Here is a 26,133-nt window from a genome sequence, read left to right as displayed (position 1 = left end):
TGTCATTCGAAAATAATAATATACCTGGAGTTTCAAAAGATGAAAATGGGTCAAAAATGTGATCTATAATAATAAAGAAATTGTGAAAATCTTTTTACACCATTTGGAATGCTACTCATAGTGATATTTCCTAATTGAACAGAGTGCAAGCTCTTAACCTGGTGTCTTCAGTATTCCAATACAACTGCTATGTTTCAGTTTTAATACTATGGAGCTTATGAAATGCTATCATTTCTGACAGCCATTTGCCTGCAGCCACATTTGTGAAAACCGCATGTTTCACGCAAAATCTTTTTCATCATTTGAACCCAGTTTTTAATGAGTTGAGTTGTATTATCCCTTTAATTTACTCTCCAAATTATTTAGTTATTACAACATTGTGATTCAGATGCTTTTTTAATGATCTTTGGTCATATTACCTGAGCAAATGCTTCAAAAGGAAAGTTGATGTTGTAATTTGGTGCTGGAACTCCTGAAGATTTTTTTTTTTGGGGGGGGGGGGGGATAGTTAGATATTAAAACAGGAAATAACTTAATAAATAAGTTTCAATCACAACAGAATTTAACTAAATTAATCTTGAGTATGTGTTCATTCCAGTTAGGTGTTGCCTTTCTCATATTGAATATTGAGAGTGAAGTCAATGTTGATCCTCTAATTTTACCATTGAGCTGACAGAGATGATTTTTTCTGTGGCTTCGTGTCGCATGCAAGAGTACACATGTTCCAAGACATTATTTTGTCCTAATATGTGGGAAGAAACTGCAGATGCTGGTTTAAACCGAAGATAGACACAAAATGCTGGAGTAACTCAGCAGGACAGCCAGCATCACTGGAGAGAAGGAATGGGTGACATTTCGGGTCAAGACTTTGTCATAGTATATACATACCCAGCATATTTTTGAGATACACTGTTATTTATAGTTTGATAAGTTATATATTTAAAATAAATAGTGGGATAGTCCTGAGACAACTGCAGGTTGATCAATACATGTGCCCCAAAATACAATATTGGCAGGAAATTTGATCAGCTTTCTCAAAGAATGTTTAACGCAATGCATCCTGGCGATCTTGAACATTTCAAACGTATGAGCTGATGGCAGTGGGTCATTTGAGAATTAGTGAAAGACACAAACAACTGGGTATACCCTTAACCAAACAGAGTACATCAATATTTAAATGAAGGATTGAGAACAGAGGAACAACCAAGAAGGACAACAAATCAACTACTAAGAGAGAAATAGATGGAAATTATATTAAATAAATAGGACAAAAAACCCCCAACTAAGTAGGAAAATAACAAAAAAAACATGAATCCCTTTCAACATATAGGAATTAGACAAATTAAATTGTACCCATTCAGGGCTGGTTTTGTTGCAATATGAGATAGTCAAAATGATACCTTGTATAATTATACATGCTGGATTTTTGCATCAAACAGCATTTAAAATAACTTGCCATTGTGATCATGAGTTGTGAAGCTCAACATTCTCTTTATCCCCTAAACATGCAGGGATTTAAAAATCTGTTCTTTTTCCTTTTAGATGGTCCCTTGGGATTGAGAATGACTTACTTTCACTCTGCTTTTCCATTTGCTGAAGTGACTAATGAGCCATTAGGAACCATAGATTATTCCAGTGGAGGCCTAAGGGTTCTATTGTATATTTATATTCTTTATATATAAAGATACAACTTGGAAACAGGCCCTTCAGCCCACTGAATCAACACCACCATCAACTATCTGTTCACACTGGTTCTATGTTATCCACCTTTCACATCTACCTCATACACACTAGGAGCAATTTATATAGGCCAATTAACCCACAAATCCGTACATCCTTGCAATTTGGGTGGAAACTGCAGTACCTGGAGGAAACCCTTGCGATCACAGGGAGTACCTGCAAACTTCAGAGATAGTACCATGTTCAGGATCGAACCTGGGTGTCTAATGCCTTGAGGCAGCAGCTCCCCTACCTATGCCATTGTTCCGACCTTACTTGATGAGTTCTTACTGCAATCGTTTTTTGTTAATTAGTTGTACAGTTTGTGTGACGCCCCACTCTATCAGTTCTTTACACAGGGCTTTGCATGCTTCCAATCCTTAACCATCTCGAGTGCTCCCTCTTCTTTGAGCAGTTACAGGCTAGAAATTCTCGGGAGTCAGTGGAGATATTACATTACTTCAAGGTGGTTTTAAGCACCCTTGAAACTATTCTATTCCTCAGTCTTTCTGGTAACCTCTTTCCAGGGTAGAGCTGTATATCTGGTGTCAGGCATATGGGCATGGATTGCCCAACCTAGTTGACTGAGTGTAACTAGGGGTTCAATACTGGGGGTATTGGCTTGAGCAAGGATACTGACTTTCTTATGTTTGACCTTCCGGTGAATTTGGAAAACTTGAGAGAACCACATTTATGATATTTTTCTTATGCCTTGAGATGTCTTTTACAGGCAGTCACCGTTATCTGATAGACCACGCATTTTCTGCCTTTGATCTTCAAATATGCTTTTTCTTATTTGAATAAAGGCTGTACCAGGTGGTGGTGAATTATAATATTGCACATTTGAAATGTGTGCTATTTTCCACAAGAAGATTTTATCCCAATGTGTAGAGCCACATTTTTGTTTGTTGATGGTACAATTCAACCCCCTCCTCTTAAGTTTATGATTGTCAGGTTAAAAACACCATTCCTACAATTCATTACACATTGGTTTTAAATGAGGGCACATTGGACTGAGCTGCAGTGGCTTTCATATTCCAATAGCCTTTATAGGCCTTTAAATAAAGAAAAGTTAATTGAAATGCATCTGGAGGCATTTGGAATAATATATCAAGACTTTAAAAAAACCCACACTTTTCTTTAAAAAATACTGTATTCATTTCTCTCATTCATTTGATAGCATAAAAGAACTAAACGATGCTCCTGATTTATGGCATATTTCAGTACTTTTTAGTTTTATCTTTGAACATTTAGTACTATGTTCATCTGTACAGTGATGAAAGTCCGAGGTTCATACTCTGAATTTGCTAACCAATTCTTCTTCCTCGTGTCCAGCCATCTTCCATATCACATCTTTCCGGTCGGTCAGTGACGGTTGGTGGTTCCAAAATTGGCTACTTCAGTCAGTCACTGTGGTACAGTTTCTGACGTCAGCATTGTCCCGGGATACGCCATGTCGAGGCTTCTGCTTGCATCCCGCTAACCAATTTAAAGATAGCTTAATTTTTCTTGCATTAAGATTGGAAGAAAATGATAGATCTTAATTTTTGTTGTCACTCTCGACCCTGTTTCCTAAAGAAATAGTATTTTGATGATATGTTCTCCTGATAAAATATCATACAGGAATGCCCTCTCTGATGCTGATGGTCCTAAAGTCATACTTCTGGTTTGTACTATGGATATAGAAATATACATATGAATATGCAAATTAAGAACACTGCTATTTAAACAAGATCATGGTTGATCTGATTGTAATCTCTTTGACATTTTCTCTGTCTATCTTTAGTAACCCTTTTACCCCATGTACATCAAGACTCTTGACCATCTGACTGAAAAATATTCAAAGATTCTGCTTCCTGCCCTTTGAGGAAGTGCCCAAAGCCCTCTAAAAGAAAGTTTCACACTTAATCTGTCTTAAATGGGTGACCCCTTAGTTTTAATCACTGGTCTTTTGCTCTAGATAGATACCCTCAGAAGAGGAAACATGTTTTCTATGTCCAGCCTGTCAAAACCCATCAATTGCACATATTTCAATCTATTCACTCAGTTTTCTAAAGTCCAGCAGATCCAACCTTTCCTCTTGACAACCTGGGCATTGCAGGTTTTGGTCTAGTAATCTTTCTCTGAAAGAGCTTTCAGTACCTTGACATTCTTCCTTAAATAAAGAGGCCAATGCTATAACCAGTATCCTACATATGGTCTTGCCAATGTGCTATATAAATTAAGCAAAAATGTCCCTACTTTTGTATTCAATTCCCCTTGCAATAGGCCATAACATTCTATTAGTGCTGGGACCCCAGCTATTTACAATATATATTAATGATCTTGATGAGGGAATTGAAGGCAATATCTCCAAGTTTGCGGGGGGGGAGTGTTAGCTGTGAGGAGGATGCTAGGAGACTGCAAGGTGACTTGGATAGGCTGGGTGAGTGGGCAAATGTTTGGCAGATGCAGTATAATGTGGATAAATGTGAGGTTATCCATTTTGGTGGCAAAAACAGGAAAGCAGACTATTATCTAAATGGTGGCCGACTAGGAAAAGGGGAGATGCAGCGAGACCTGGGTGTCATGGTACACCAGTCATTGAAAGTAGGCATGCAGGTGCAGCAGGCAGTGAAGAAAGCGAATGGTATGTTAGCTTTCATAGCAAAAGGATTTGAGTATAGGAGCAGGGAGGTTCTAGTGCAGTTGTACAGGGTCTTGGTGAGACCACACCTGGAGTATTGCGTACAGTTTTGGTCTCCAAATCTAAGGAAGGACATTATTGCCACAGAGGGAGTGCAGAGAAGGTTCACCAGACGGATTCCTGGGATGTCAGGACTGTCTTATGAAGAAAGACTGGATAGACTTGGTTTATACTCTCTAGAATTTAGGAGATTGAGAGGGGATCTTATAGAAACTTACAAAATTCTTAAGGGGTTGGACAGGCTAGATGCAGGAAGATTGCTCCCGATGTTGGGGAAGTCCAAGACAAGGGGTCACAGCTTAAGGATACGGGGGAAATCCTTTAAAACCGAGATGAGAAGAACTTTTTTCACACAGAGAGTGGTGAGTCTCTGGAACTCTCTGCCGCAGAGGGTAGTCGAGGCCAGTTCATTGGCTATATTTAAGAGGGAGTTAGATGTGGCCCTTGTGGCTAAGGGGATCAGAGGGTATGGAGAGAAGGCAGGTACGGGATACTGAGTTGGATGATCAGCCATGATCATATTGAATGGCGGTGCAGGCTCGAAGGGCCGAATGGCCTACTCCTGCACCTAATTTCTATGTTTCGATTAGCTTTCCTAATACTTGCAGTATCCACATGACAGCCTTTTTCAAATTGTTTACTAGGAGAGCCAAATGCTTGTATCTCAGAGCCCAGGAATCTCTCATCGTTTAGATATCATGCTAAAATTAGGAGGGATGGTTTAAACTTAAAAGTGATGTTGCAAATTATTTCGAGGGTTGAGTTTCGGAACTCTGCTTTCACCACCTTTTGAGGAAGAGTCTCATCCGTTAGAGGAAGAGAGTCTATTTGAATATTTTCCGACAGAACTAGATTGATTCATGATAGGCAAGAGAGCAAGTTTATAAGGTGGTGGTAGGCAAGAAAGTGGATGCCTTTCAGTTACTGTCATATCAGTCACGATGTTACGGGCTGAGTGGGCTAATCTTGATCCTAGTTTGTGTGTCCTTGTCTTTTGGAGTTTCCTTGCAAACTTCTGTTTAGAAATCGATTAAAATAAAATCCCCTGGTTAAATGAAATAAATCATTTTTAATGAAGTACGAACGAACGTATTAAAACAGAGAAAAAAATGCTTTATTATGTTTACATTTGCCCTCAGTTTATATAGTGCTGCTCTGCTGCCTTGGTTTGAATATTTAAAGAGGGCGCCTTGGCTTGCAGTGTTGTGACGCTATGTTATCATGTGAGTGTGGAGGTACCCATAGTACAGCTTGCTGTTTGCCCCGCCCGTTTGTGTGTCTCTCTCTCTTTGCTTCTTCACATATCCAGCAGCGGGAAGGGCTGCACGGTGTAAAAATATATTATATATAGAAATCTTTAGCAACCAAGTAATTTATATACCTGCGGAAAAATAGAAGAGACAGACACCTATTTTAAAACATCCAGAAGATTTGAGCTCGTGTTCAAAGTAAAAGGGGAAGGATTTACACCTGAAGGAGAAAAGAAAAAAAAAAAAAACATAATTCACCCAGGGAACGAAAAGGGTGAAGAAACACCACCGGTGGGGGAATTAAACGCTGGAGCTTCGAACACGGGGAAATCAAACCGAAAGGAAATCCGGTTTACCCTGGAGAAAAACAGACTTCATCCCGCGGGAGGGAAAAGAGAAAAAAAATCCATAATCTACCCAAGGGAGGAAAATAAGCGAGAAATCGAGCAAGAGGAAATTTACACCGTGGCACTGAGGGGAGGACATCAGCCGGAGGAAAAAAGAGCGAGCAGGAACTAGAGAACGAAAGGAGGGAGAGACTGAAGCAGCCGCCGCCTTACCTCACCTCCATTTGTTACCTTCGCAATACTGTTTTCGCTTTGATTTCCTGGGAGAAGGAGAAAGCAACAGCATCCAGCGAGAGGAAGGCCGAAGAGTATACTCGGTGTCGAGGGATCTGTCATCGACGGCGGGGAACGGGCCCGCTCGCTCTATGCCCCCATTGATCGATTGACCGGCTACCGGGGCCCGAGAGCAGCTAGGCCGGCCACCCGAGAGCCGAGGCAAGCCACCTCGGGCGGGGCGAGGGCAGCGAAGCCGGATCGGATCTGGCGGAGGCCGAGCGGGATTATTACTTAATTGACATTTAATTTGCCCCGGGTTTTTTTTTTTTTTTCGCCCTCCATCTTATTCTTTGGGCGGACCCAGGGGCTCAGAGGCCCAGCGCTCGCTGCTGGTGTCTGGGCGACTGGAGGGTGGCCGGGGAACCCAGTACTCGCTGCTCGCCGCTCTCCCGCATCCACGCAGCCGCCCACGCCTCCCTCGGGGCTGGAGTGAGGCCCGGCGGTGACGGTCGGTCGGTCGGGGCCTGGCGGTAGAGAGGGGTCCGACATCGTCGCTCGCCTGCCCGCCCGTCTGCCCGCCTGTGGAGCCGGCGCTGAAGGGTGGCTTTGCCGCGGGGGCCCGGCGGTTGCTGCTGGCCGCTCATCTCGCGGTTGACCATGGGCTGTTTGGGGAACAGTAAGACTGAGGACCAGAGGAACGAAGAGAAGGCGCAACGCGAAGCCAACAAGAAGATCGAGAAGCAGCTGCAGAAAGACAAGCAGATCTACCGGGCCACGCACCGTCTGCTGTTGCTGGGTATGTGGCTGGGCCGGCGGAGCCGAACCCCGGCGCCTGGAAACATCTAGAAGCCGCATCAGTGGTGGGGGGGAAATGGCTTCGGGAGGATGGGATTGAGGGGTGGTGGCAAGGGCCTGCCGTTGTTGTACTAACGAGATATTATTTATCCTTGTTATATTGCCGTTCACTAATTTAGTGAGGAAATAGACCAGTAGGCCGAATAGCCGGAGTGATTTTAATGCAGCCGGCGTTGGGTTTAGTTTGAGGCCTTGGGGGGGGGGGGGGGGGGGGGGGGGGGGGGGGGAAGGGGACCGGGTATCGGGGGGAGAAATAACACAACATGGAGGCTAGCGATTGAGATGGACTTTTTCCTCTGTTAGAAGCTGTACAGCCTTCTATGTCCTTTCTCAGCCTCCACACATCCCCTCCCTAAGCAGCAGATTGATCCTTGCGTGATTTGTGACATTTCAGAGAGGCTTTTGTTGAATGAAGAACGAACATGGGGGAAGGGCCGTGGTTGACAGGCTGAACATGGAGGCAACTTGCTAGCAATTAATTTTAAAGTTTTGCTTTAAATGAATAAAATGGGTCGACGTATTAACAGGAGAGAGCCTGCAATCGACCGGAAATGTTCGGCATGTTGACACAGTATACATATTTTTGAAGCTTGATGTATTTTTCAATCTATATAAAATGACAAACCGAGGGAGTCGGTCCTTGATTTTATTAAGTACATACATTATATGGGTTGGCAGGAAATAAAGACCTGTTTTCAGAAGCTATTTGTGTATTATCGAGGCATGATGGCGGATTGAGTGTATGTTTAGGCTTTTTTAAATATTGGTGAGGGGGAAGTCACGAGTACATTCGCCACGGTTTCGAGTAAAAAAAAAAAGTTGATTTTTCAAAATTGCGTTTCTTTAAATGCAGGAGCTGGTGAATCCGGTAAAAGCACCATCGTCAAGCAGATGCGAATTTTACACGTCAATGGATTTCATGCCGAGTAAGTGGCAATATTTTTCAGCTTCCTCTTAAGCCAACACAGCTTCTATAAACTTGGTGGGAGGGTGGGGTGCCTTTAATGTGTGTTTGTATTCATTTTTTCCCCTTCCCCCACAGTCCCCATTTCTCCTAACAGACAGGTAGAAAAGTAGTTGTATTTACTTGTATAGTTGTATTTTTTGACATAAACACAAGATACATTGTCCCCTCCCCACTTCTGTTAACTGCAATACTTTAATATTTATTTGACTGCTGAAGCTTTACCGTGTTATGCAGAGGAACCTTCCCTATGAATTCATTTCCAAAACATGATATTGGAAGTCAGCAGTTTGCACAAACTGCTGTCCAATTGAAGCCTTGCATTTAATTGGGAATAGATTCGGAATATGCGTGTTTGCTTAATATAGCTACTTGATTTAAAATTGAAAACTTAGTGGATATAATAGTGGCTGGAGCAAAACTATAGTTGATGCATTGAAGACATTTTAGTGGCAGAGTGGTATACACAGTTGGCAAACAAGGAACCAATGCCTATGAATAAGGGGGCAGAGCGAAAGAGATTTTTCTTTTCACCTGAGATATTGACCCACTGAGTTACTCTGGTTTTTGTGTCTATTTTAGGTTCTTTCATGTGTTTCAGAAGTGTTGTACAGTCTACCTTAATTGTTTTTGTTATATTTTCCATTGATCTGTTTTTACTGAGGATCATTTCTTCCTGGTTTAAACTTACTATTTTGTGTTGATTCTTTATTTTGTTGGTAGAAACTGAAACAGTAGCAAAGTCCAGTAGTGATTTGTTCTTACTGATCCTTAAGTGAGAAATGTTTATAGTAGTGGTGGTTTTATGGCAAAAACAGACTATGACACAGTAAAAGCAAGCGGTGAAAAATGTGAATTTTGAAATTTAATTGTGTTGACTTAATGCTATACCAACGGAATAGCAATTGAACTGAAATTAGTAGCCATTGTGTCCGTTCCAACAGATGGTACCTGCTTCGTTGTTTCAGCTTGAACTTGTATTTTCTTCTCGGGAGAGAACTAAATGCTCTAACAATGTCCCATGGGCCAGGATGCCTTCTCCCAGCAGTTATGTTTAAATACTTACCAAGTCCAATTAAACTTAATTTGATACAACAGTGGGATTACAGTGTTAACCCAATGTTTGAAATGACTCAATTTTTAAAATACAACACTTGAATCTTGATATATTTCACTTAATGTAATGTATTGTGTAAACTGTAAGATATTTCATGTGATTTACTGGCTTTTAAAAACTAAATATTTGAAAGAATTTGTCAATGTTGGTTCACAGCATTAAATGGCATTTTTACTTGTTACTGTTATCTTATGCAGTTGTATTAAAATCCAATATTTGTTTTAGTGAGAAAAAACGGAAAATTCAAGATATAAAAAATAATATTAAAGAAGCCATAGAGGTAAGTGCTTAACTTTTTGCATATCTTTTTGCCTAGCCTTTGTACATGTCTTACATTGGATATTGCTAGTTTAAAGTTTGAGTAAAATAGTTGGTATAAAATGTAGTAATTTCAAAAATGCTATTGGTAATTATCCCTTCCTGCCCTCCTTGAACATATCTATGGACCTTGACACAATAATCATACCATCCTACTACAATCCTGCCCCAGTGACACATTTTTAAGACTGCCTTTAAATTGTATATGTGGATGTTACTCCACTTGCGTAGTTCCATTTTATTTATTAATTTACAGCTAGAGAATCTAGCTAACAATTGAATGTTTATTGGTGTCCCTCATGGATCAGACCATTCCCACTACACTCCCTGCCTTTTGCATTTCTGTGCTGCTCTTTGGCAACTTTGAACACATGTCCTTGCTTTAAACACATCAGCCAATGTCATCCTTCCAGCCTTATCTCACCCTCACCTGTTTTAACCCTTTCATTGTTTCAAAACTGTCAGATTGTTTGTTAAACATCCAGTACTGGATAGGGAGAAAGGTCTCGCTCCAATCTCTAGTCCATTAACTCTTTAATTGAAAGAATGCTCTTCTCAAGGATTCCCACGTCTAACTGCTGCAGCAACGGCAGTAACAAACCACACTATCTTTTTTCCTGTTAAGATATTCCTTAAAATACCTAAAAGGACACAAATTGCTGGAGTAACTCAGCGGGTCAGACAGCATCCCTGGAGAGCAGAGGTAGAGGACGTTTTGGGTTGAGTCCCTTCTTCAGGCTTTAGAATTTAGACTTACAGGATGGAAACAGACTCTTCGGCCCACCGAGTCCGCACCGACCAGTGATCACCCTGTACACTAGTACTATCCTACACACTGGGGACAATTTACAGAAGCCAATTAACCTACAAACCTCCATGCCGTTGGAGTGTGGGAAGAAACTAAGTTGACCAATGTAAACCAAAGTTGGGGGACAGTTGGGATCAATGCCCCAGAGTAAGGAAAGGAAAATAATGAATCTAATTTTTCACGATTAATTGCTGTCTAGAACACTGTTTTTGAAAAGGAATGTGATACTGGACTCTGCAAAAATCATTCCTGACAGTGAGACCTCCAGTGTTTCTCCCCCTCTTAAATAATTCTATTTACTGGCCTACTTGTGGAAGGCTATTAGCAGTGCATCTGTATGTCTGAAGGTGTTTCCTTCAGTAGGTGAAGTACTATTTTGGATATTGATCCTGGTACTGGAATGCAGTGACGGTTAATCCCAATTTCATTGCTGAAAATTTTAACGAAATAGAAAATACTGGAAATGTTCAGCTGGTTAGGCTGCCTCTATGGAGAGAGAAATGTGAGTCCATGTTTTAGATGGATAATATTTCATTGGCTCATGCATCAATCTATTGCATCTGTTCTCACATGTGCTGCATTCTGCATATTTCCTGTCTTTCGTCTGTATTTTATTCATATGTTCCAGCACAAAACAGAATTTATATTATGCTATCATAGTCATACAGCCAGAAGCAGGTCCATAGTGCTGACCATCAAACACCCGTTTACATTGATGTACACTAATCTTATTATTCTTACCATGTTCCCCCTCGACCGCCAATGATTCTACTGCTCACCAACACACTAGGACCAGTTAACTAGAAATCCATGTTTTGGGCACCTGGAGGAAACGCAGGCAAACGTGTGAACTTTACAAAGATGGCACTGGATGTTAGGATTGAAACCAGCTCGCTGAAGCTGTGAGGCAGCAGCATCCACGAGATGTGCAGCTGTATCGCCCTCCATTTGTCAGTTGAAGTTGGGAATTGTGTTTGATCGGTTTTCCAGAATGGGGGATGATTCTGTCTTTACTCCTGAATACTTTACAGTTATGGAGTAGCATCTGTGAGCTTTGAGAACAAGTTGAGATGTGATACCAAGTATGAAATGCATAGAGACATTTGTGGTTGGAGAATTATGAAGGAGGAAATGGGATTATGTGCGTGACCAAAATTATTCTTATTTTTCTTGCAGACAATAGTGGGCGCAATGAATACGTTGGTTCCACCAGTCCCATTAGCCAATCCTGAGAACCAATTTCGATTGGAGTACATTCTAAACTTAACAAATCAGAAAAACTTTGAATTTACGCCGGTAAGTGATGTGGAAGTTGGCAGAAATATGTGAAGATTATTCTGTTAAAATGAGTTGCATTGAGCAATTTGAATGTTATGGTTTTAACAAAATGAATCTCGTTTTTGACTGAGTTTTGTTTCGGTGTGGGGCTCCCCATATTGCCCTGACCTGGGCTCCAACACCTTGTTGAAATGTGTGGAAAACAAAGCATTATTGTTAAGATTGATAGGAGCTTTAGAACTGAATGGGGGAATTACTTCATGCTAAATTAGACATTCTTATTTTTGTAGAATGATTATTGTTTATAGTGGAGCAATAGTGTAGCAGTGGATTGCTGACTTTGAAGTAGATTTCTAAAATATGCCAGATGCTAGTTATTTATGTTAGCTCTTAATGCACTGAGGATGTATTTGCCCATTCGACTGTTAATTATGCTGCAGCTTAAGGTCTTGATGGGTGTTTTAAGGTTGCCCATCTTGAAGCATAAAAATGGCCTTTTTAAATGCCAGGTTTCAAAATGTTCTGTGATGTTTTCTAGTTCCTGTGTTCTGCTTACTATTTTGGGGGGGGGGGGGGGGACATTGGAAAAAGAATGCAAACTGTTCTTAGCAGTTACCTTGGTGTACTTTGCATTTTGTTTGTGAAAGGCTATAGATTCAAAAATGTGGAAGGAGTATTAGAATTTCCTTGCATCTTTTGGATAACCCTTACTGAAATTTTGTCTGGAATTTCCAAATGCTAAATTTATGGTAAGAATGCAAAGTTGTATACTTTTAGCTGTGGAGTTTAATCCTTTTTCATATTAGCAAAATTGGGTAACTATTTTGATAAGTTTGATCGTACTTATATTTGGTAGCTGCCGTGTTTTTGATATTAAAATGTGATTAGAAAACTGATTCTAACCAGTTGGAGTGAACTACAAATTACATTCACTGACATTAAAAACGTAAGAAATAGGAACAAGCAATATAAACACTTGCTTGCTCTACTGTTTGATAAGATCATGGTAGACCTGATCTTGGCATCAACTCTACTTCCCTCTCTATACCAACTCTTCTCTATTGCAAATTTGTCTATATTAGCTTTAAATATAGTCAATGATTCAATCTTCATAGTTATTTGGGGTTAAAAAAATCCTAACATTCACAACCCTTTAAATGAATCCCTACTTATCTCAGTCTTAAATGGCTAATCATTTATTCTGAAACTATCCCTTTTGCTTCTGGTATACCCAAAGAAGGGAAATATCTGCTGTTTGTCTCCAATGTCAAATCCCTTTAGAATTCTGTTTGTCATTTTTCTAAACTCCATTGAGTCCTCTTCAATTTTACCTTATAATTCAACCTGCTTGATCCTACGGATCAACCTAGTGAATCAATATTTACTACTTGAATTAGATCAAACCTGCATTGCAACTCTTTGTAGATTTGTTTTCATCTTGCATTTTTTTGAAGGTTGATTATTTGTAAATGCAGAATCATCAAAACTGCACTGCTAATTTCTAAAAAGCCAGTGAGGGTGGAATGCTTCATGGTGTGGACAGTTCTGTTGGAATGTATGGCAGCAACGATCTATTCGTGTGGGAAGTTTCACAATTTGGGTTGGAAAGGATGTTTGTATTGGTCTGTTATGCCTTATTTTCATTTGACTTTGTATCCTGATAAACTCGCATTGGAAGACGTTGAGCAATTGGGAGATGGGGGTGATCTTTAATACTTTATTGTATGGATTAATTTTGTCGCATCTACTGTGCAGCAATGTTGAAAGTCGTACTTGGAAAGTCATTTTAAAAGATCAAACATTTTCTTATTTCAGCATTATTTCTGTTTTATAATAGCAAATTAACACATTTGTATTTATTACTGTTTTAGGGATGATTGTGGGGGAACTTTCTGTCAATATTTTCATTTGTCATTTTTTAATTTGATATTGTGTGAAATTCGGAATGGCCTGTGCCAAATATTTTTCCTGAAGCACAGTCTCCATCCATATTTCTGTACAGTGAGGTTTTGAATTATTTTGCCACTCAACAGAGCTGCCAAATAGTATAGATTTTCCGTATTGTTTAGAAATGCGATCAGAATACGGATGTACGGATTTACTTTGTGAAATACAGATTAAAAAAAAATTAGCCTGACTTCCTGTTTCATCTTGCTGCTTAAAAAATGCAAGGATATAAAAAGTCATAATGTATCTCTAAAAGTTATAACAGATTAAATCTATTAGTATATTAAATTTCAAGATCTGGAAGCTTTGACCTGCCTGGTCCGCTCCAGGTTTAAACAGCGCTGTCACATATTGCCTTTACACATAGCGCTATGGGTCACAGACTGTTAGGGGAGGGAGAGAGAGAGTGGGAGGAATAAGAGAGGGAGGGATATTTTTAAAAAAAAGGAAGGAAGGAGGGAAGGAGAGGGAGAGTGGGAGGGAAAAAGAGGAAGGAGAGAGTGAGGAAGGGAGAGGAAGGCTTCCAAAATGGCTTTACATCATCATCTGGTGCTAAAAGCAGGAAGCAGCCGTTCAAACAGCAGTATATAAAGAGATGGCAATGACTGCACTGTCAAGAAACGTGCATAGAAGATATGTCAATTGGTAGCAAAGTTATGCATTCTTGTACTCTTAAGTGGGTATGACTGCACGTTTTAAATAAAAATAACACATTCAGCAAAATGGCACCGCATAAACATACTGATTTCCTCAGCAAAATACTGATTTTCAGGTACTGGAATACTGAAATGCTCTGACAAAACTTGGCAGCTCTGACTCAAGGATTTGATCACAAATCTAGTAATGCCAATGTGTATTTCTGCAACGAGTGCTCTGTGCTGGTCAACTTACTCTTAACTTGGGCAGAGGATTTTATTGCTAAACAAGAATTACGCTGGACTGTGGCAAGCTCTTGGTATTTTTACATTTACACTTTTTCTGGGTTGGGATATGTAACTTTGCTCTTGAGTCAATGGCACAAAGCCATTTGGGGGCATAGAAATCATTTTTCCCACTAGTTAGCAATACTGAACATGAAATTTGTGAACCATTAACCAAGTGTATATGGAATATCTCGCTTCAATTCAGATAAACAAATGGCAGATGTCAACATTGGAAATGGTGTGCAGTGGAAAATATATTAAAAATGATGGTTGAGGTATAATACATCACAAGAACAAGTAGGTCATGTGACTTGGACGTGTTCCACCTTTCAGTAAGATCATGGCTGATCTGAACTTTGCTTCAGTTTCACTTTCCTGCCTGTTTCCCTTATCCTTGATTTTCTTGGTAATTCCAGCACCTGTCTTGGGCTTGTATATGTTTTAATGATTTAGCCTTCACAGCTCCAGGGTTCAGAATTCAAAAAAATATATGACACTCTGAAAATAGATTTCTCTGTCTCATTTTGGCAGCCCTAATTCTTAATCTATGCTCCCTCAGTTCTTCATGAGGGGAAACTAATCTCAGCACCTAAAATCTTTCATGTATCAAAAAAATATTTATTCTAAACTGAAGTGAATACTAGTTCAACACTTCCTCCAGAAACAGCTTTATCAAAGCAATTAATCGAGCAAACCTTTTAGAAACTGTCCTCCAATGCAGGTACTCCAGATGTGTATTTACTAATGCCTGTAAAGTTAGAACAAGACTTGCCTTTGCACTCCACCCCATTGTCAGCATTTTATTTTCCTGTCTAATTCTTGCTATATCTGCATCTAACCTTGTTTTGTGAACAAGAACACACAGGCTCCTCTGTAGCATTCTGTGGTCTTCATTTTAACAAATTCTATTTTTAGTTTAGAAATACAGCATGAAAATAAAATTGGTAACCTCACAATTCCCTTTCTCATACTCATTTGTAAGTTTTTGTCTGGTTGGTGTTTGCCTATTTTTTTGCAAACAGTGTACATCCAAACAAGTTATTTTTCTTCTTTGTATCATCAGCAAATAGTTTCTTCATCCAATTCACTAATATAGATTGTAAGCTATAGAAACCCAGCTCTGTGCCCGAAATACTCCTGTAGTTACATCTTGCAAACCTGCAGATCATTCATTTAACCTGAGTGTTTTCTAGTTGTTAGTCAATCCTTTATCCATATTATCCCCAATGCCACAAGTGCTTGCTGCATAATCTTTTATAACCCCGTTTTGAAAATCCAGATGATTCCTCTTCATCCATCCAGCTCATTACATCTTTAAACAAGGTTGCATCTGTTAAACAGAATGTGTCTGATGTTATTAATGTTTTCCAAATGTTTTATTACTACTTCTTTAATAATAGATTTCAGCATTTTACCCTATGACAGATGTTTAGTCAACTGGCATACAATATCCTGCTTTTTCCCTCATCTTGAATCTGGGCATTATATATGTAATTTACCAATCTGCTATGAATATTTAAGTATCCAGGGAATTTTAGAAGTTCATACTGTAACCATTTTCTTTTAAGGGACTAATATTTATCCTAGCTATTCTTTTCCATTTTATACACGGGAAGCTGTGTATAATTCTATTATGTCTTTTCCCAAATTATGTTCAATTTATTGTCTTCTTTAAAAAATATCTGAAATGACTGATTTCTAAAATTTCTCATTAAACTTAGCTGACTGTATACCATGTTGCTGAGTTGGATACTAGTCTTTTATTCCCATGTAGGCTACAAATGTATCATCTTTGTGTTATTTGTCAATTAATATTTGTTGCGAATAATGAAATACAGTAAACCCTCCGTTTAACAGATCTCTTTATAATGGATTTTGGTTATAATGGACTGACCTGCCAATACCACCTGCGGTTTGCACCACCTCCCCTTCATTTACAGCCCTGGCTTCCAATGCCACATCCGGCTTGCAAAGTGTACCAGCTAGCCCTTCTTCAGCCACTCCACGGTCCAGTTGACGCAGCTGTTGTTGGAGACCCCCCCCCCCTACAGTGATGAAGTGTGCCTGGCCTGAATGTAGCAGTGCCGGCCAGGGGCTACAATGTAAGCTGCAACAACAGTCGCGTTAACTGGACTATGCCGCAGATGGTGAAGAAGAGCTCGCTGGTGCAGAGTAACATAATTGGAGCCTAAAGGTGAAACCCCACAGTGCTGGAGTAAATGAACAGACTGCATCAGTCCAATGAAGGGTTCCACCCTCACCTACCCATGTTCCCCAGAGATGTTACCTGAACTGCTGAGTTACCTGAACTCTTTGTGTCCTTTTGTGTATGAACCATCATCTGCAGTTCTTTAATTTAACTACTTGTTGTGATAATATCATGCTCTGTTATAGCGGGCAATCGACAATAACGGACACCATTACCCTTCCCCCCACCCCCTAACCATGAGGGTTTACTGTATTATTTTGTATTTCTATCACTGCTGATCAATTATCTTACTGTACTGATGTACTTTCCTAAACTGTAGCCAACTAATTTGGCCTTTAGTTACTGCACAAGTTTCACGCCTACATTTCTTACTTTCAATCTGAATATGAAATTTGAACATGTTTACTTTTCCCCAGAGACTCCCTTTTCACTTTCATATTCTCCACTGAAATCTAAGAAGGCCATTTTATCCTTTGAGTCTATGTCAGCTCACAGAGCAATACCATGTCCCTGCTAATTATTCCTGTGGCCCATAATCTGCAATTCCCTCATTCTACCAAACCCAACATTTGCAGAAGCAATTTACTCTGCCAAGTTGTACATCTTTGGAATGTGGGAGAAAACTAAAACTCCTGGAGCAAAGCCATGCAAAGTCCCCGCCAACTTGTACATCTTTGGAATGTGGGAGAAAACTAAAGCTCCTGGAGCAGCCATGGAAACTTCCCACAGCCAATATTGGGGTTTGAAAATGTGTCAGTGGAGCAGCAGCCAGCAGTTCAAGAGACTCTGCCACTACGCTGCCCCTCATTAATTAACCGTGTCTCTTTACATGAGATAAAATCAAAAATAATCTGTTCTTTAGTTCGTACCACAGTGTATTGAGGCCTGTCCTTTATGATGGACCTGTGTGGCTGGCACAGAATCATAACACACAAATCAGCACTGCACATGACCTCTCCACTGAGTACAGAGCTCATAAAGCAGTTGAGCAAAAGGCCCAATTAAATTAAAACTATACTATGAGATAAAATGTCAGATTGTTTTTATTCAAACGATCTGAAGCTCTCTAAGCATTACATATTCCATCACAAGCCCATCAGGGCATGGACAAAATTATGGAAGAGTGGCACCCAACAAAATCGCCTGTCTTCATGGGTTTGTTTATTTCACGACCTGTGATTCTTGTCAAACTGGCAATGGTTTGAAACTTACAAAAGGCAATAAATAATTTGCCAATCTTCATATAAAGTTCTTTCAGTTCAATAGGTTTTCTTTCAGTTCAATAGGTTTATATCTTCACTCACCTTTACCAGTTTAAATTGAGGCATATTTAAATATTTTTAAGGACATGACAATGTAGAGTTGATGATATCCAATGCCTAAGATGTAAAAGATATTAATCAAAAGATATTTTCTGCCCTTAAAGAAAATGTTTATAGTTATTGAGATCAAGAAATATGGCTTCCTTTTAAGCTGTAGATTTTCTCCACTTTGACTGAAATCAACTGCAGCAACATATAAATTCCAATATTGTACTACTGTAGCTTTACAAGGTACCGTAGTTATACATTGTAGTTCACTTCAAAAGCCTCTATTGCAAGGTTCAATCTTGAGTTTGTTTTTATTTTTATGTATTGTTATGCTTCAATACCTCTGGAAGTCAAAAATCTTAGAATTGATTTGGTGTTTTACTTTATTTTGATGGGCAGAACTTTTCAACACTTGTTTTATCTTCCAATTTAGTTGGGAAAGCATCAGTTGTTCAATGGGAATATTGTGTAGGAGTGTAATTCTTGTTCTTAGTACTAATACATTTTACATTTTCTGTGAAGTATGGTGCATGTGTCATCCTGGGGAAAAAAATATGTTAATGCAGATTTGTTGTGTATTGTTTAAAGTGTCAAGTATAGTTGTATTCACACTTGTCTAATTAAACACAACTTTTTAATCTGCCTACTTGAAGATCGAATGAAATTGCAACATGGAGATTTTTGAAACTATTAATTGTGCCTAACGAGTGCAATAAAATTGCATACATTTGTAAGTGGCTCACATCTTTGGATCACCTAGACGTTTTACTGGATAAAAGATTGAATACTTTTTTTAACTATAGCATTGAAAAAGTTAGATGAATCATAATTGGCATGTGAGGGTGAATGCCAAATGTTTGAGAATTGGCTAGTAGAGATAGCTGTGTCAAAGATTCAAGTGGTGCATGCAAACAACTCGAGCTATTAACAAAAATGAAGCTACCCGAGCACTGTGGTTGGGTTTTAAATGGAATCATCTGAAGTGAAAGTGGAGTCAAAGTTAGCTATGTACAGAATTAATGCAAAACGTAAGAAAATCTTCTAAAGATGTGAAAACTTAATGGAAAATAATCATTAAGTCGATTTGCGAACAGTGCCTTTAGCAGTCAATAGACATTCACTAAAATCTTGCATTTTTGTGTGGAACGATGGATCGCGTACCTGGAGTTTAGCAAGAGTTGAATTAAAATGTTGGAATTGTGGGTTATTTTTGTAGCTAATATATGGTCCTATACTAACAATAGTAAATGGATTTTGGCTGATGACAATTTCCATTTGCATAGAGCTTGTAGAATGTAATTGGAGCACAGTAGTCACAGAGTTAACACTTGCTGGTAATCGCCAGATGCAAATTATTACTTCAAGTCAAATTTATTGGTTGATGCAAGCAACCGCTTTGTGTTGTAAATACATAGAAACATAGAAATTAGGTGCAGGAGTAGGCCATTCGGCCCTTCGAGCCTGCACCGCCATTCAATATGATCATGGCTGATCAGCCAAATCTGCAGAAAAGATGGTAGTCTTGCTATGTTTCTGTGTAATCGTTCCAAAAACAAATGAGCAGCAGGGAATTGTTATTTAATGTAAAACTGACAATAACCAACTTCTCTATTTTACGGCCTTTGTTGTTCCACTTCCCTCTACATACCTATTTTATGAAGTTTGTGTTGAAATGCAAACGTGAAGGTTGCCAGACCATTCCTTCAGGTTGCAAGAAAAGAGACTGTTAAATTCACCAGATCTTGCTCATCTTCTTGGGGAAGCATTTGCTAATATCGGGACTACGAATTTGTTACCTTGATGTATGTGTACATTTACTAAAATAATGAGGAATGTAAATACTCGCCAATCGAATTTTGATCTTCATTTATCAAAATAAAAATTATAAGAAGGAATTATGTTACCTAATTGGTTGGTATTGTGTTAGCCTTGTTTGGTGTGTAAAATTTAATGTTTGTAGTTACACTAAATCGCTTTAACTACCCTGTGGCACATACCAAAACGATTAAATGGGAAATGGTCACAAAAACAATGATCACAAAACAATCCACATCTCTCTTTGTTCATTTTATCACAAAATAAGTGAAGCTACTAAAACCACTGTGTTCCACAATGTTCCAGATTTGTTCTTTCACATCAGAAGGATTGGAATAAGCGAGTTTGGTTTTCCAACTGCGTATGCCCAGGTCATAAATTTGTGATAAACTGCTGAGCTGCTGCGTGTATACAGACCTGCGTTTCACCCGTATTCGGGATTGAACCCGGGTCTCCAGCGCTAGATGTAGATAATGGAGGTAGATAATGTAGAACAAGTGCAACCGGATGATCTCACTTCCGTCCTCTCTCCCGAGTGTCCCATCCATGTCCGGGGGCGGCCGGAGATGTCCAGGATGATGGGACACCGATCTACAGCCAGCACTAACTCCAGCTCAACTCTACTCCAACTCTCGAGGAACCCGTTCCTCGACGGGCCTGGGACTGTCAGCTGCATCTCTCGCCCTATCCAGTGGCTATCGTTTAACCCCCTCGTTGCCGGCCAAAGCCGAGCACCAGTCATCAACAGGGATACGCACAAAATGCTGCAGTAACTCAGCGGGTCAGGCAGCATCTCCGGAGAAGGGTCCCGACCCAAAACGTAAAGGTGAGGCCGGATTTGAGGGCGGCGGTGCTGCTGTTCAGGGCCTATGTGGAGGGGGAGTAGCGGGACCCGGGCCTCGGCCCCTCCCTCCCGCTCCCCCGGCTCCAGGCCACTCGGCCCATCCCCCCCGCCAGCCCCCGTCTGAAGTACAACTTCATCGCCAACGTGGTGGAGAAGGGGCTGGCGGTGGTTTACATCGAGATCCTAGGGAGGGATAGAGGGATAGGTGTGGGAGGTAGGGACTGGGGGATAGAGGGAGAGGCGATGGGGAGAGAGGTACTTCCTATCGCAGCTTCACTGCAGGTCCTGGACACCCTGTCTCTGCAAGAACTCCCCGGTGCTAGGACAATCCCTCCGCCCCCATCCCCCGCCCCACACTGGAGGGAGGGACTGGGGGACATTGCCCGCCTCTGCAACCAACGTGTAAACCCCGGCACTCCCCGTAAACCAACACTGGCCCCTTCTCCACCACGTCGGCGATGAAGTTGTACTAAACACATCTGTGAGGAAAACGCAAACTTCTCTCTCCCCCACCTCTCACAGTCTCTCCGCTGGGCCAGTCTCTACCCCTGCCTCCCACTTGCATTTGCCCCCTCTCGCTGTTACACTCTGCTCTCCTGCTACCTGGCTCCCCGTTTGCTTTTTTTTCGTGAATGACCTTTGACAAATCCCATGATTCCTTGCGTTTTTTGGAATACCAAACTCACTTATTAAGTCTGAACTTTATAGAGTTAAGAGAACTATTAATTGGTACATGTGACAATTAAATTAAATCCTGAATCTTGAACTAGTATAAAATAAAACAAATTCAAATCTCAAAAGTTCACCAATGCTTATCCACGGTTGAATACTGATTTATTTTTTTTCCAGCACCGTCGTTCCAGAGCCTTTCTGGATTATCCATTTTTCTGGGCCAGCAGGTCATCTGATGATGAAACAATAATATACTCTTAGCCTGCTAATGACACCCGTCCCATGTCTCTAAAGCACCATGGAGTGTCAGAAACTAACATAAAACAAACTTCAATTCAATTCAACATTAATGTCATCGCACAAATACAAGTATGAGTACAACGAAATGCCGTTTTGCGTCAGTCCGTAGTAGTTGTACATAAAGAAAAAAAAAAAATAGAAAGAGAGAAGATACATAATAATCAAGAAATACAGAATAATTAAACAATGGGGACGGAGGGACCAGAGAAATCTATCGGCGGGACTCCGAGTACAGCAATGTGATTGTATTGTTGTAGAAGGGAAGGAATCCCTGGCTTCCAACCCCACTCCCGACTTACAGAGTACACTACGAGCCCTTCTTTGCCCACTGCTTGTTTCGATGACATGGCTGTTGGTGGGGCTCATGTTTTACCCCCTGGAAACAGCTCTTCAGGACGCCGCTCCCTTCCACCCCACCACCCCGAGACCCTCTTTCACTTTATCAAAGGTCTTCTGAAATGAACAATAACTACACGCGATACTCAATATGGCCTAAAAATGCAACGTGACTTCCTGACAGTCATACCTGCTGCCCGACTGATTAAGGCAAGTTTACTGTGCCACTTCTGTACCATCTACTTGTTGCCACTTTCAGGGAGCAATGATTTATCAGCCATTTTACTCTGATAACATTGCTTTCACACTCATTTTACTGTTGAGATGTTTTCTCAAAGCTATCTTGGATGTTTAGTGATTAGAGAACAGAGTTGTGATGGTCTGAAGAAGGGTCTCGACCCAAAATATCACCTATTCCTTTTCTCCAGAGATGTTGTTTGACCTGCTGAATGACTCTAGCTTTTTGTGTCTATTTTAGAGTTATGAAGGACTGCATTAATGTAGAAGGATCTTGGGGTCCAAATCCACAGCTCCCTGAAAGTAGCAGCACTAATAGATATAGTGAAGGTAGCGTACAGTATGCTTACCATCATTTGTCGGCGTTACATGTACACATTGAAGCTTTATTAATCTTTGGTTAAACTGCATTTAAAATATAGTGTGCAGTTCTGGTCGCCCCATCACAGCAAGGATGTGAAGTCTTTGGATAGGATGCAGAAGGTTTATCAGAATGCTACCAGCATTAGAGGGTACGAGCTATGTGGAAGGGAAAGTCAAACTTGAATTGTGTAAGAAGGAACTGCAGATGCTGGTTTAAACCAAAGATAGACACAAAAAGCTGGAGTAACTCAGCGGATCAGGCAGCATATCTTTCATTCATTGATCGTTATCTCTCCACACCACCGTCTATCTCTCGTTTCCCTTATCCCTAACCAGTCTGAAGAAGGGTCTCAACCCGAAACATCACCCATTCCTTCTCTCCAGAGATGCTGCCTGTCCTGCTGAGTTACTCCAGCTTTTTGTGTCTATCTTTGGTCAAACTTGAATTGTTTTCTGTAGAGTGTCAGAAGCTGAGGGGAGACGTGGTATAAGTTTATAACATGAGAGGCATGGGCAGGGTGAGGAAATCAGAATATTTTTATAATGGTGGAAATGCCAAATACTAGATGACATAGCTTTAAGGTGTGAGGGGGGAAAGTTGAAATGAGTCGGGAGTTTTTAATTGTCATACGTACTGACAACAGAACAATGAAATTCTTACTTGCAGCAGCATAACAAGCTTGTAAACATAATACTCATAGATAACATAAAAAACAAGGAAAAAATCAATAAATGAAAACTATGGATCAAACTCACTTTTAAATACATTACTAACTACTGTATAGTTTGATGGCGGTCACAGTGCTTTTGAGGAGCTATCTTTCCCTGATTAAAACTCCCAATAGTTCGGAACCAAAATCAGGAATAGCAAAGAATGACTATTTTGAGAAACATTTCTTATGTTGCAATAGACATTTTATGTAAAATTCAAATGATGAAGAATTTCTCCACAGCTGAATTGCTGCCTGCTGTGGTCAAAATCCTCAATTGGATTAGACAATACCAACCTGTTATATACTTGGAGCACTGTGAAACTGAAGCTTACTTGTTTGCACATTTTTTTTCTGCTGTCAAATTTCCTGTTGTCATTTTTGGCGCACGGATATACTTTCCTTATTGATCATAGTTGTTTGATCATTTAGGAGTTAATCATAAATGTTTGGTTCTGATTTTTTTTTTCCCATGTTTTAACAAAGATGCCCCACTCCTCAACCCATGGTCATATGTATGAAATGGATGTATTCCAATGTGTAGTTTGGGCATCTTTTATGATTTTACCATTTCTTTGTTCTAGATCTGTGATTTATACACATTTTTTTGGATGTTACAAAGTTTTATTTGTAAATCAACCTTTTAAATAAAATATAATTGGGGCTATAATTAGATACATATTTGTTATAATATGTTTATTTATTGCTACTTTATTTCTCTTGATTACAGAGATTTTTTCAGTTTAATCCTGCTGTTACTTGTATTTAGATCTTATCAATTATTTAAAAGTATATATTATTCATGAGTAAGGACTTGAGTTATGCATTCATTTCACGAGGTTACATTTTAGATTGTTTGCGGTTTTGGTTGTTCCTGTATTCAACTACTTTTCCTGTACAAGGTAGCAATCTAATTTGATTTTAAAAATTGCTTTGGGATATGAGACCTGAGATGCCCTCGTTCATGCTTTTCTCATTAAGGTCTGGAACAAGATGGTTAGGATGAGGAAGAATGGTTTAAAACAAAAAGAAAAAGTTGAATTGGGCAATTTCGTAGTAGTGCAATTTGTGATGAATAGACCAAGAGTGGTAAGAACACAGAAGTCCATCTGGAAAAGGAATTCTGAAGGTAGGTGGAAGAATCCACTATTTGGTGTGATGACCACAGAAATGGAAACTGAGGTGAAGATAGTGGATCGTTCAGCACCGTGTCAGGCTTGTAATTGAAATAGGAATAAAACAGAAGCTTATCTGAAGGGACAGATTGTTTGGGATTGGAGAGGTTCGGAAGATTGGAAGGAGGGATAGTGAAAACATGCGAAAATACATAGTCATCGAGTTATATTGCACAGCAACAGGTCCTTTGACTCGCCTTCATGTCATCCAAGTTGGTGTAAAGTCCCATTTCCCTGTTATTGTCCCATAGCCCTCTAAACACTTCCACTTCATGTATCTGAATAAATGACTATTATAATTGTAACCACTTCATAGCTGCGTCTGGCATCTCACTCCAGATATGGACTATCTTCCAATTGAAAATGTTACTGCTGAGGTCTCTTTTAAATCTCTCCTTTCTCACCTTAAGCTAATGCCTCTTATTTTAGAATCCTCTACTTTGGGGGAAAAACACCGTGAGCATTCACTTTGTCCATGCCTTTCATGACTGTGTACACCTCAATAGGGACATCCTTCAGCCTCCTACGCTCCAAGGAAAAAAATCCCAGTTTATCCAACCTCTCCCTACATTCAAGTCCTAGAAACATTCCGCTGAATCTCTTCAGCACTCTTCCTAACTTTACAAACTTGCCAATCTAATTTCCAACCTTCCAAAAGCCGATGACCAGAACTCACCAAAGACTTAGACAACTGCACCATGATGTTCCAGCTTTTGTGCTTGCTTTGTCCCACTGAAAGCAAGTGTGCCAAAGGCTTCTTCACCAAACCGTCCATCTGAGTCGCCACTTTTGGATAACCATGCACCTGTGCTCCCTGATTTCTCTGTTCTGCAACATTCTCCATAACTCTACCATTTACTGTGTAGAGCCTATTCTGTTTGATAATTCAATACCTTATACTTTTCAGAATTGAATTCCATTTGCCATTCCTTGACCCACCTTCTCAACTGATCTAGACTCCGTTGTAGACCTGGGTATCCTTCCTCACTGTCCACTATACTATCAATTTTGGTGTAATCTACAAATTTATGAGATAAACTGTAGTGACCCTGCGACATTCCTTTTTACAGGCCTCCAATCAGAAAATATGCCCTGACTCCTTCCACTAAACCAATTTTGAATTAATTTGTCTAGCTCACCTTTGATTTCCTGTGGTCTAACCTTCCAAATTAGCATCCCATTAGAGACTTTGTCAAAGACCTGGCTAAAGTCTACATAGACAAACTCCACTGCCCTGCCCTAATCAATCCTCTTGGTGACCTCTTATTTAAAAAAAAACTATCAGATTTGTGAGGTACTATTTCCTTGTACAAGGGCATACTCACTATCCCTAATCAGCCTGTGCCTATCCACATGCTGGTAGATCCTGTCCACATAGATCATTCCAACAACTTTCCCACCACTAACGTCAGGCCTGCTGGCCTATAGTTCCCTAATATGACATGGGCAAGACTGAGTCAGAGAAAAGTGAAGGCTGATCAGGACTTAGAACTTTTGAAGTTTCTAATCTTTGTCTGAAAAAATGTAAAATCTGCAAAATGGAAAGAATAATAAATGCTTAGCCAGTCAGGCTGTGCTGGGGAGACTTTAAGTCTTCCTCTGGTTATGAATGCACAATGTATAGACAGAAACCCATAGATACGAACAATCAACAATAATTGAGGGCTGCGTCAAGCTGAGCAAAGCCAGAATGAATGAGCAGACTCCCTCGCTCACTGATTTGGTGAGGCTGGC

The 26,133-nt window shown here is 40.0% G+C and overlaps 1 protein-coding gene across 4 annotated transcripts in view; it reads left to right on the top strand.

The window, feature by feature from the left end:
• Positions 1 to 26,133, top strand: part of gnas (GNAS complex locus) — a 281,050-nt gene that overhangs the window by 116,977 nt on the left and 137,940 nt on the right. For 2 of the 4 annotated variants that reach the window (XM_055652013.1, XM_055652014.1), the window contains exons 2-4: positions 7,927 to 7,999; positions 9,380 to 9,434; positions 11,457 to 11,576. In XM_055652013.1, the coding sequence (XP_055507988.1) occupies positions 7,927 to 7,999; positions 9,380 to 9,434; positions 11,457 to 11,576 (248 nt within the window). Of the gene's footprint in view, positions 1 to 5,530; positions 7,015 to 7,926; positions 8,000 to 9,379; positions 9,435 to 11,456; positions 11,577 to 26,133 lie in introns of those variants that run through there. The other 2 variants (XM_055652015.1, XM_055652016.1) reach the window with 2 other exon arrangements.

Source organism: Leucoraja erinacea, chromosome 21 (assembly GCF_028641065.1).
Source record: "Leucoraja erinacea ecotype New England chromosome 21, Leri_hhj_1, whole genome shotgun sequence".
NCBI lineage: Eukaryota > Metazoa > Chordata > Chondrichthyes > Rajiformes > Rajidae > Leucoraja > Leucoraja erinaceus.
The sequence above is the reverse complement of the archived record's forward strand: the minus strand, read 5'-3'. Positions and strand labels throughout refer to the sequence as shown.